Source organism: Mizuhopecten yessoensis, unplaced genomic scaffold (assembly GCF_002113885.1).
Source record: "Mizuhopecten yessoensis strain PY_sf001 unplaced genomic scaffold, ASM211388v2 scaffold11129, whole genome shotgun sequence".
In the NCBI taxonomy this organism is placed as follows: Eukaryota; Metazoa; Mollusca; class Bivalvia; order Pectinida; family Pectinidae; genus Mizuhopecten; species Mizuhopecten yessoensis.
In genome coordinates, this window is record NW_018408894.1 from 424,663 (window position 1) to 438,024 (window position 13,362).

The 13,362-nt window shown below is 34.9% G+C and overlaps 1 protein-coding gene across 1 annotated transcript in view; it reads right to left on the reverse strand.

Moving 5' to 3' along the window:
* Positions 1 to 5,169: 5,169 nt before the first annotated feature.
* LOC110466302 (protein MAK16 homolog) overlaps positions 5,170 to 13,362 on the reverse strand; it is a 10,676-nt gene continuing 2,483 nt past the window's right edge. Inside the window, exons 3-10 of the mRNA XM_021522714.1 lie at positions 12,146 to 12,255; positions 10,922 to 11,054; positions 10,532 to 10,615; positions 8,973 to 9,027; positions 8,616 to 8,690; positions 6,312 to 6,461; positions 5,817 to 5,882; positions 5,170 to 5,364 (exon numbers count right to left, since the gene is read on the reverse strand). Of these exons, the coding sequence (XP_021378389.1) occupies positions 5,197 to 5,364; positions 5,817 to 5,882; positions 6,312 to 6,461; positions 8,616 to 8,690; positions 8,973 to 9,027; positions 10,532 to 10,615; positions 10,922 to 11,054; positions 12,146 to 12,255 (841 nt within the window). The 3' untranslated portion in view covers positions 5,170 to 5,196. The remainder of the gene's footprint in view (positions 5,365 to 5,816; positions 5,883 to 6,311; positions 6,462 to 8,615; positions 8,691 to 8,972; positions 9,028 to 10,531; positions 10,616 to 10,921; positions 11,055 to 12,145; positions 12,256 to 13,362) is intronic.

Here is a 13,362-nt window from a genome sequence, read left to right on the forward strand (position 1 = left end):
CATAGATATTTGTTGACCTACATTGTACATATGTTGCCTGATTTTATAGGATACATTATGACACGTGTCGCATGTGGTCAGATGTGTTATGTTTACATAAAATACAGTGAAAAGATTGTTTACGGTGTAAACTACGTAGTTTCCTGGATTGGACGGGAAACATTCTGACACGTACCATGTTGAGTTAAAGCGTTCGAACATTTTCGGAACAATTTTACCATCCAAAGGCAACAAAAAAGTATTGCTATACTGTGTTTTCAAGTAGTGGCATTGATTTGTATCTTTGCTAGGCCCGAAAGACTTCTTCAGACCCTTAAATCTCTATCTTTATCTCACCGCTGCAGGTTGTGTAACGAGAATAGAATATGCCTGCTGCTATCATCTCTTTGTTCGTAAGAGGCGAATAATGTTAGAAGCCTAGCAGAATTTAAATTTGCTTGTGTTTAGGAATTTCGGGGCACGGGAGCGATCAAATAAGCCTGCGGCACCCATTGCAATATTCAGGATCCTTGTATTTACCACCTTGTTGAATTACTTTTTGTAGGGTATTTTCAAGTAGGTCTAAAATCAAATATGGCCGCCATGGCGTCATAGGTAAAAAATTAAAAATGACCATAACTCAAAAACTAATTATTATACAGCATTCATCTCGCTGTTGGGTCAAAGGTCACCAATTTTTAGACTTTTTTTATTTTCAAGCCTTTTGACAATATTTTAAAACCATTTTGTTCTGATGTTCTGCAATGCAGATTTCATCCAGTGTATGTAATTATATTTACCCAGACTACCTTTTGATAACTTTTGTTTTGATCCCAAATCCAAGATGACCGCCATGACGTCATATCCGTTTTTTCCTAATTGAAGTAACTCATAAACGAATAGAGCCATCAATTTCATATTTTGGTTCATGTATGTTATGTAGACCAACAATGCAAAACTTTTTCCGATGAAAGGTCTACTTCCGGTGTTCGGCAGGGGTGAAAGTTCAAATGCACTGTTTTCGGGTAACACACTTTACAAAGCTTGTACTCAAGTTCTTTAAGGTCTAGGGTTTTGATATTTGATATGTAAGACGCTTAGACGTTGTGCTAAAGAAATGGTTGACCTTGATCAATTATAGAGGTCACATGTCTAAAAAAGTAAATAATTCTTTAAACCAGAAATTTTCAAAAGCAGTAAAAGGCGTTTATATAATATTTTGATATGATGTGGATGATGCCAATACACATATTCTTCTCAGAAAACTTTTTGTCAAAGGTCAATTTTCGGCTTTTTCTAGGGGTCAATGTTTAAATTTGCTATTTAAAGGTAAAATCTTTCAGTAATTTTTCTCAAGTTCTAAGAGATCTAGGGTCTCATTATCTGGGCTGTAACATGCTAAGGTGATTGGCTATCAAAAATGATTGACCTTGATAAATTTTCAAGGTCACAAGGGTCAAACATGTCAAAATATTAAAATAAAACCTCCCAAATAAAGAAAAGTGTTAGATCAATGATGTTCGACAAGGAATATTGTTTAACGAAGGGCTTTAATATGTTTCAATTAGAGACCTTCGCACATACATTGAATATGATTTGAACAATTATTGTCAAAATCCATCTTCAAAATTTTACAGTTTTGAAATGGTATTAGTTATTTCAGAACTTTGGTTTGTATTAAACGAAAAATAACGCTTCCTTTCAATACTATGGTTTGTATTATCCTTTTCTTCATACGAGGTTAAGACCATAATGTTTCAAAATAGGTGTGATCAAAGACCAACTCAGTCCTAACAGTGAAAAGCCCGTCAAATTGTTAGCCAACAATTCCTTGTAGTATTTCTATTATTGTATATTTTAGCTGTGGTCTATTTTGTCATTGTGCGTTTACCTGGTAGTGTATTTAGTGCTGACGTTAACGTTATGGTTTATTTTATCCTTGTGTGTTGACACTGTGTTATATATTGGCCTTGTGAGTTAACACTCGATATATGTTTCGCTTGTGTGTTGACACTGTGGTATATATATTGGCCTTGTGAGTTTACATTCGATATATACTTCGCTTGTGTGTTGACACTGGTATATTTTGTCATGAGCTCACGCTCGATATATGCTTCGCTTGCGTGTTGACACTGTGGTATATATATTGGCCTTGTGAGTTTACACTCGATATATGCTTCGCTTGTGTGTTGACACTTTGGTATATTTTGTTCTTGTGAGTTCACGCTCGATATGTGCTTCGCTTGTGTTGAAACTGTGGTATATTTTGTCCTTGTAAATTGACATTGTAGCATATATTGCTTTCTTTTTCACCACATCAGACGGAACAGTTTATTGTATAAAGCACCGCAGAAAACGGGAGACAATATCCGTTTTTAAAATCATTGGTGCATCAAGTATGACTGACTTGGTGTGTTACACGACCATTGTTGTGGTATGGGTTTTGATGTCTTCCGTCTGTCGTGAATATTCAGCGGTAGACAGTAGGATGGTTTCATTACTACAAGTGTCAATAAAAAATCTTTATGTACAGGGTTGCATGATCATACACATTGTATACAATTTTGTCAACTCAAACTGCAATAGCTAATTACAGACAACGCCGTCAGGGTCGATACATATGCACTATTTCCGTCGTATGCTCACACTTTGTATGCAAACGACACAAGCAATTCAGCTATATAAAAAAAATGATGAAAAGATATCCACATGAAAAGATATTTCGCCTATTGAATTAATTGTTCTCAGCAGAAAATTCAATATATATAAAGTCTCTGTAGTAAGACGTCCATCTTTTACAGTGTTCTACTGGTCCCATTTCCAGGATGACCAGACTTGCCTCATTCGAATCACGTGTGTGGGATATTATGGTGCTCTACTGCAAAACCAGACAATGAGGTGCTACAATTTTGCATGCCAAATATTTGCGCGGTAAACATGTCACAATCAACTAAGAAATATTTATATTTAACATTTCTAAGTGGTTACATATATATTTGAAGATTGATTATCTAAATTTATTAACTCATTCAAAATATAATAAAATATCTAACACATATTGGGGCAGCTGTATTAAAGTTCTCGAGATGTCATTTTGGACCCGCGACATCTCCCACAAGTCAAATTGTTACTGGTGTACGAGTCCCTGAAACCACAGCAAATGTTCTCACAGCCGACACTGGTATTCAGTAGGGGTTTATTTAAACTGAACCTTGAAGATGTTTTGCCTTTAAGTAACAATAATTTCGATAAATATACCACTTTTCGTCAGTTTCATGTCTTGACATCTACATTTACCTCATCATCATTAACTCACGTGTCTTCACTTACCACCCGGGGTGAACCATATGTTGTTACAATAATGATTACTTCACTACTTAACTTTAAGACAAACGTGACCATTAATATATTCGGAATGAGATTCATCAGTTTAGTATGAATACTGAATGCTAAGTTTGTTTTGAACACAAACTTGTTTTGCGACCTTTCGAAAACATCTTTCCTTTGTCAAGCAAAGAGTAAACGTATGTTCCCTCTGTCGAACAGTGCAGTTTTGCACTCTTTGCTTGGCAAAGAAGACATTAACTATGACGATTAAGATTTTATAATTTCATCTCCTTCCTTTTGCAGTGACATATAAAAGCCTACCCTGGCCTGCTGATTGAAATCACAGTTCAAAGTTAATTGGCAACACCACAGCCTATCCTAAACTATCAGGATTTCCGAAAAGATGGTTCCTGTTGACCAATAAAATTTAAAAGCTAGTCTAGTTCAGAATGGCTTCAATATCCAGTGAAGAAATTTTACATCATCATTATCGCCTTATTCACAAATATTGGATTCAATGTATATCATATAATAAGACGTGTCCACTTTGTTTAAGATTGCTGGTGACCTACAATCTCTACAGAGTTGTCGTTACCTAGACTCACATACACAGGTGTATGTCAATGTTAGGAACGACAACTCTGGGTAGAGATTGGCTGAATCGGATAGGAGACACCACAATGGGTGCCACATGTGGTATACTACCGTAGCATCAGAGGTCTCCTCTAGTCATTGAGTGTAGGTGTCCGAAGTCTCCTCCAGTCATTGAGTGTAGGTGTCCGAAGTTTCCTCTAGTCATTGAGTGTAGGTCTCCGAAGTCTCCTCCAGTCATTGTGTGTAGGTGTCCGAAGTCTCCTCTTGTCATTGAGTGTAGGTGTCCGAATCTCCTCCAGTGATTGAGTGTAGGTGTCCGAAGTCCCCTCTAGTCATTGAGTGTAGGTGCCCGAAGTCTCCTCCAGTCATTGAGTGTAGGTCTCCGAAGTCTCCTCCAGTCATTGAGGGTAGGTGTCCGAAGTCTCCTCCAGGCATTGAGTGTAGGTGTCTGAAGTCTCCTCTAGTCATTGAGTGTAGGTGTCCGAAGTCTCCTCTAGTCACTGAGTGTAGGTGTCCGAAGTCTCCTCCAGTCATTGAGTGTAGGTGTCTGAAGTCTCCTCTAGTCATTGAGTGTAGGTGTCCGAAGTCTCCTTCAGTCACTGATTGTAGGTGCATATTTATTGCCTTACATTTAGGTGTCTTTTCATTTCTTTTATAAAAAAATTATATTGTCGTTTGTGTTAACTCTTTAGCAAGACATCTGAGAAAAACAAAAGGCTGCAGAGGCTTTAGTTAAAGGTCAATATCATTTAATGTTATATATATATTTGTTCATGAGAATTAAATGATATCAATTCCAAGAATGAACAAAAGCTATTGAAGCTGAAAGACAAAGGCAGTTAACGTTGGTTACTGTCTGTCTCCATCATAACTTTAATATTGCCACACTCCATACAGTTGTTCACCAACACATACAAATAAAGTCAGTAACTTTACAAGCTCACATAAATCTTTCTAATTTCTTGCTAATTGAAAAGTTAATACTAATAGGATAACATAAAACATTTTGCATAGAAGTGTAGTGATGTCATACTTTCGCTTTCATCTTCTTCATTTTTTTCACATAAAAGTCCCACAAGATAATATTTTCTTTTCGGATTTGATTTATCATGCTAACATAATTGGTCCAAAGCTAAGTATTTTGGCAGTGGTACAGGGATCCTTAAAGCTATTTCTAATCTTTGTTTTCAATGTATATTTAAGGTCAGGCATGTCATTACAATTGAAGGTAAAATTTCCCTGTAAAATATCAAACACAATGCGTCATGAAACATTAACAATATTTTATTACATAATTCAAGTTTTTGCTTTAATTTTTGAAGTTGATGGTTGGTCCATTTCCTGTTCATATTCAATCTCTACTCGAGCTCGTTTCCTCTTCATCACTTTCTTTTTATGAATGGCTGCACGCTCATCCTCTGACGAACTGCTGCTGTCACTGATGTCTTGTAGTCGCTCTCCATCCTGTAATTATAACACAGTTAGCTCCCCTGTCTTTCTAACACTTATAACACTGTAGCTACCATAATCTCATCATCTAGAGCAATGGAAAAGTACCAGTTATCTCCCCTGGCTCCTAACACCCGTCACACTCATAACCAACTTGAGGTGCCAGTTATCTCCCCTTGCTCTTAAAGCCCAGTCACACCTTTATATATATATATATATATTATAAAAAAGAAAAATTCTCAATAAGTACCAATTGATTAACCTTGCTTTTAACACCAATCAATTAAATGAGACATTTTTTAAAACTTATTATGGCATCTTGTGACTTGATTTTTTTCTTGAAGCTGTATATATAGCAAAATTTTGTCAACGACAACTTTTTCAAATACTTATACAGGTATTGGTTTTGTTAAATATTGTTCAGTTTAATCATTTCAAGATTATTATTTTTTTTTTTTTTAACATACCTCCATGTCTGACAGATCACTTTCTTCAAACTCCTCTTCAGCCACATACTCCACCTCCCCAACATCCTAGGGGTAAAACAAGATTGAAATATTATATCTCTCAAAAACTATTACAAAAACTACATACCAGGTAATTGGATTGTTCGCCGGGATTACAGAATTGCCATAATTGACAGATTCACACAGTTTATTATTGAATTCAATGACCAACAAATCATCTCCGAGGTTGTATACAGCTTCTTACATATTCCTTACAACTCTAAAATCTTCTAAACAAGCAGTTCATCAATCTAACAAAATTGACATTGATAATGAATAAATCTTAATTTTCTTGACCAACTGATACATATTTCCAATATGATTATAGTTTATTTGCATTTAGCTTTTAATAAAAAAAAAATCAGTTTCTGTACCTTATCTTTTTTAAAACATGATTAATGCAGTACAGTGTATTTCTGATTTATTAATTAGATATTTATGAAAAGTGAAATATACCTCATCGTCTTCTTCTTCTTCTTCCTCTTCTAGCTCTTCTTCTCCTTCCTCATCCTTTTCTTTCTCTGTTTCAGATTCGGACTCGCTCTCTGCTTCATCATCCATTACTTTGTCGAAGGCATGTGTAGGGAAGTTGTATATATCTCCGTACTGCAAAAGTAAATCAATTGAAATTTGACCTTGTCCAATATCAAATATTAAACTCAAACTCACAGACAAGTATTATGATTAAATGGAAACCGATTTCTGACTTTACTGACTTAACTAACATGTTTAGGACACACACTGATATCAGAGAAATTTCTGAATAAAAAATATAACATAAAGTACTTTGCATGGTTTGGGCCTGTTTTGGTCCCCAAATCCATCAAAATTAAAAATCTGCAATAGAACTTTCAAACGAATGTTTCTTTAATTTTGAATACTTCCCCAGTACTATTATGTAAATATTTATTTGTGTTTTCAATTTTGGCTGCCATTGGTAACCAGGTCAGATTTGAATTAATTATTGAAATATGATTATTCAGTCAATTTTGACAAGTTTTCACCTAGTTTTTCTCTTAGCTACCAGCGCACTCTTGAACAAACTTTATATTTCTCCTAAAGATGTATTACAGGTGCCTAAACATTATCCTTTGATATTAAGTTACTGTTTGTTCAAGCATGCGCTCTATAGTTTCTAGGAGAAAAACTATGCAAAATATCCCAATATTCACTGAATATTCAAATTTTTCTAACTAATGCGAATTTGAACTTGTTACCATGGCAACAATAATTAGAAATATAAATAAATATTTTCATAATAGTATTTAGGAAGTATTCGAAATTAAAGAAACAGTCATTTCAAAGTTCATTTAAAGGTTTTGAATTTTGATGCATTTGGGGGCCAAAACAGGCCCAAACCATACATAATAGTCCTTTGTTTGTTTCTGCTGTAACACATTGATGTAGTCCGGACACATTTCTTTCAAATTAAACAAACATACTTTGTCAAAGCTTTACAATTCTTGTTTTATGGGGATCCAAATTTTAGCTACCAGGTATATTCACAACTGGAAAATTAACATGAAATAAAGACCCCACGGCTCTGTTGTATTTCTGACAGACACCTTCATTAGTTTAGGTCCATCGACTATTACCAAGTAATGGTGTTGTATTTCTGACAGACACCTCCATTAAGTTTAGGTCCATCGACTATTACCAAGTAATGGTGTTGTATTTCTGACGGACACCTTCATTTAGTTAAGGTCCATCGACTATTACCAAGTAATGGTGTTGTATTTCTGACGGACACCTTCATTTAGTTAAGGTCCATCGACTATTACCAAGTAATGGTGTTGTATTTCTGACGGACACCTTCATTTAGTTAAGGTCCATCGACTATTACCAAGTAATGGTGTTGTATTTCTGACGGACACCTTCATTTAGTTAAGGTCCATCGACTATTACCAAGTAATGGTGTTGTATTTCTGACGGACACCTTCATTTAGTTAAGGTCCATCGACTATTACCAAGTAATGGTGTTGTATTTCTGACGGACACCTTCATTAGGTTAGGTCCATCGACTATTACCAAGTAATGGTGTTGTATTTCTGACGGACACCTTCATTTAGTTTAGGTCAATAGACTATTACCAAGTAATGGTGTTGTATTTCTGACGGACACCTTCATTTAGTTAAGGTCCATCGACTATTACCAAGTAATGGTGTTGTATTTCTGACGGACACCTTCATTTAGTTAAGGTCCATCGACTATTACCAAGTAATGGTGTTGTATTTCTGACGGACACCTTCATTAGTTTAGGTCCATCGACTATTACCAAGTAATGGTGTTGTATTTCTGACGGACACCTTCATTAGTTTAGGTCCATCGACTATTACCAAGTAATGGTGTTGTATTTCTGACGGACACCTTCATTTAGTTTGGGTCCATCGACTATTAATTACCAAGTAATGGTGTTGTATTTCTGACGGACACCTTCATTTAGTTTGGGTCCATCGACTATTAATTACCAAGTAATGGTGTTGTATTTCTGACGGACACCTTCACTAGTTTAGGTCCATCGACTATTACCAAGTAATGGTGTTGCATTTCTGACGGACACCTTCATTAGTTTAGGTCCATCGACTATTACCAAGTAATGGTGATGTATTTCATTCAAACTCCACTTTGTTCTAGGATTGGAGCAAAAATATGAAAATTTGATCATGACCACACATAAGTAAAGGGTCATAAATTGCCCGCAGTACTCCCACCTTCCATTTTCTGTATTAGTATCGAAGTTAATTAGGATAAATTACTTACTGTTCCCTGCTTCAGCCTCTCTAGCAGTTCCTTCTCTATGTTGGTGTCAATCTGCGCAGCTACCAACGCTTTCTCCTAAATTTCGTAAATGATTTTCTTTTAGTTTACATTTTCCAATAATACATTTTTTTTTAATATTTCTTATATTCATCACATTCAATATTAAATCAAGAGAAGTGAAAATTTTCAAATAAATTTTCAAATTAACAGCATATTTCAATTCAACTCAACATGATGAGTTATTTTGACCCGTATTTACTACAGAGAGAATAGTCTGGGCTATAGACTGTATAAAAGTATGCAGAATTAAATCATGTTGATAAATGAAAGAGCACACACTGAGTATTATTAAACTACCTCTTTCCTTCTTTCTCTTTTCTCAACTTTTCTGCTCAAGGGTACAAGTTTGTTTCTGGAAAAGAAAACATGTTCTCTAAAGTAATGTTCAACGAATATAGCATCATATTTCAGTTTCATATCAAATAATTATAACCCACTAGTGTACTGCCATGTCCAATGGTTTGTCTATTTGCATATTTGTAATGATGAAAAGTAAATCTTTTTCAAGATATTTTTTTAACCCATACTATGCAACAAAGTAATTTTAACAAAACAGTTGTTAAGTCTAGGACTCTCACATACTTTTCCAGTGGGGTTCCACCACATTTTGTAAACACATTATAGTAATGGGACTTAGCAATCGGACTCACAAACATTTTGAAAACAACTTGTTGGAAAAAATCCTGCAAAATCATCGCAGCAAGAGGAATCATTAGTAAACACTAATTAATTTCTCTTGAACATCTTGCTGGAAGACAATTCTAGGAGAAATTTAACTGGCATGACAAACTAAATATGTAATCAACTCAATTGTTATCACTGTTTATCATTTGTATGACAATTCTACAATTCACATGTCATGGTCAACACAGTCACACAAACATACAGGTCTCCCAGGATTTCTAGTAGCGGACAGCAGTGGATCTGTGTTTTCATTCACCTACTTATATCAGATTTTTGTGTCTACCTTGCAAGTTTGTATGTAAAAATTTATACAAGTAATGTTTAAGTTAGGAAATTTGCTCCTAAAACATATATACAAATATCATATATACAAATATCATAAACCTATCATGACTAAGACAAATTAGAGTTCCTATAACTCTATTTTTCACAGATATCACTAGAAACACATCATGACTCAGACTCATTAGTGTTCCTATAACTCTCTATTTTTCACAGACATCGCTAGAAACACATCATGACTAAGACTCATTAGAGTTCCTATAACTCTCTATTTTTCACAGATATCACTAGAAACACATCATGACTAAGACTAATTAGAGTTCCTATAACTCTATTTTTCACAGACATCACTAGAAACACATCATGACTCAGACTCATTAGAGTTCCTATAACTCTATTTTTCACAGTCATCACTAGAAACACATCATGACTAAGACTCATTAGAGTTCCTATAACTCTATTTTTCACAGACATCACTAGAAACACATCATGACTAAGACTCATTAGTGTTCCTATAACTCTATTTTTCACAGTCATCACTAGAAACACATCATGACTAAGACTTATTAGAGTTCCTATAACTCTATTTTTCACAGTCATCACTAGAAACACATCATGACTAAGACTTATTAGAGTTCCTATAACTCTATTTTTCACAGTCATCACTAGAAACACATCATGTCTCAGACTCATTAGTGTTCCTATAACTCTATTTTTCACAGATATCACTAGAAACACATCATGACTAAGACTCATTAGTGTTCCTATAACTCTCTATTTTTCACAGACATCACTAGGAACACATCATGACTAAGACTCATTAGAGTTCCTATAACTCTATTTTTCACAGTCATCACTAGAAACCCATCCTTTGTCTGGCCTTTACTTACTGTCGTTTGAGTGTCAGTTTGCGGATCCTGATCAGGTACTGTGTTATCTTAGTGAATCTCTGCTTACATTTGTGTTTGACGAATCTGCAAAAAGGAAAGGAATCATCTTGAAGGAAGTTATACAGCCATTTCTTGTTTTCAAACACAAGTTACAGATATACTTGAGTGTTAAACCAATCACTAGAGTGACAGGTGGTTTGATGTGCAGTACTAACATCTAAAATTCTACTGTCTCACATAGTTTCGAAACCAACATCTTCATGTTTTCATTTGAATATAGTCTGATTACTTGGTACAATTGGATACATGTATTTAAAATAATAATGCAAACATACATTCTGTTTGATACTGTTAAACTAAAAATAGTGCACAATTGCATTAATAACTTACTTTGGCCAGTAGATCAAATTTTCATTAATCTGCTCTATCGCTTTTTCATAGCTCCTGGACAACTTCACTTTTTCCCACATACGAGCTGGAAACGCTGCCCTTTCCACCGTTTTCATGTACAGGTAACATATACCTAGACGGAACAGGTAAGTATTAAACATATACCTAGACGGACCGGAACAGGTAAGTATTAAACATATACCTAGACGGAACAGATAAGTATTAAACATATACCTAGACGGAACAGGTAAGTATTTAGTACAATTTATATAACTAAAAGGAAAACAGAAAGGTATAGTTTAAAAGCAGGTTTTACATGCATGGCGTACATTGTATGTAATTAAAAGGACAGACTAAAGGATGCAGTCACTATAAGACAGTATTGAGTTCTATTTCAAACATTTATATGTAAATTAGCTGTCAAAACAGTCATTCAGACATCCCACTTAAGACAGCAATCACATAGGGGTGCAGTGTTTACGTTAACCACATCTTTGTGTTAAAATATAGTAAAACTTTGATATAATGCCCTTTATTACATTTGCCACCTCACTTACAATGTACCACCAACTTATTTCAAGGTCCCTTTTTCTCTTTTCCTTCAGACTTATTTTATACATTTCCCATAATTTATTGCTTAACCTCTTTATGATAACAAACTTCTCTGGACTAGTGGTAGCAGTATAACCAGATTTTACTGTACACAAATCAATGGTAAGGAACTCCATTTTTCTTCAGGTTTTTTCTTCATGTATCCAAATGGTTCACCCTATCTTATTTTAGAAAGGCCAGTGCTATATAACATGCTATTTCCATTACATACTTATTAATAAAATTCTGATTGTCAGAGATGTAAAAAACATAAAACGGGCACTGAAACATCTGTCTGGGTTTTACAGCACTATTTATGTGAAAACGGCCTTCAGCCAATTAGGGAACATCAGCTTTATGGGTTGAAAAATGGAATGTAATGCTCCACTAGCAAATGACATCACATTTTAGCCTTGCCTCTGCCATCAATAAAATACTCAGCTTTTACTCTTCCAATTGTTGGAGAGATACATTTTGTACGAAAATGTAATAAACATACACTGTATCAGGGAAAATTATATACTCTTTAATAAGTATTTTAGGTATAAAATCATAATACCCTGGGTGAAAATTCCTTTTCTATGATATAATGAACACATAAACAGAATCTCATTCACTAGCTGTTGTTATTACCTTTTTCCTCTCGTACTGTTGCATACTGACTGTTGGCAAGTGGACATGATGATCTGTTACAAATTCCAGTCAAATTAAATTCATTCCTGCAAAATTTCTGTGCTTTTGTCCTGAAAATATTTAAATCAAAATCATATAATGATAATTATGTCACTCACTTAACAGACTTTTTCATCTGAAATATTCATAATAGCTCTAGAGATGGTGAAAGTCCGATCAATTTTGAAATTTTAGATATTTATAATTTTGAAACTTGACATCATATGATGGATCGATAATGTTACATTTCAAAATAAAATATCTAAAATTTGAAATAAGACATCAGCTAGGTATGAATAATAAAAGCAAAGTTTTTTTAACACAAACAGGAATCACAACCTATTTTGCGAGCTTTTTTGAAAATGTCTGCTTCCTTTGTCAAGCAAAGTCAAGAGTGTAAACGACCAGTGTCTTGGCTTTAAACTGTAGAAAACAACTCACGTTTTAACGTCATATTGTGCCGAATTCTAAGTCAGCTGTCAAACATCATTGAGGCATTTCGCCCTATCAAACTCTTATACTGCAGGCAGTCAAAGGGGAAAATTGAAGTAAGGTAACATGTTTACCCATTCCACCCCTTATATTAGTGGATATTAAAATGGGGTCATACAGATGACTCAAGATCAACTGGTGGCCCCCTTTGTCTCTGTTGATCCCCTTCCCTCCCAACCCCGAATTGGGATTCTTTGATTTTCCTGACTTTCCAGTCGTCCCATTCAAGCACTGTCGAGTTTGGTTTAGGATCAGTCAGAAACTTTATTGTTATGATCGGTCAGTTATATCAGACCAATTCTATCTATCTATCTATATGTTATACTCCACAGAGACCAAAATGGCTTTAATGCAGAGGGGATTCCATATTTTTGTGTGTGTGAAATTACTTTTTTTGGACTGTAGGATTTGAGCATCGCTGATTTTTAGAGGGGAAATGATGCAAATTTGTGACGTAACTGTTTGAGATGTTACCGTATATGGGGACGGGCGCGTCTAATTACCCAATACTACCCAATACCACCCAATACTACCCAATACCACCCAATTCTACCCAATACTACCCCATACGATCCAGTTATGAACCAAATACTTCTTTATTACTGTGAAATATCACCTTTGTAGACGTTATTTACTTCCATATGCCATATTTTATCGGGAAATATGCGATTTGGTGCCGAAAACAT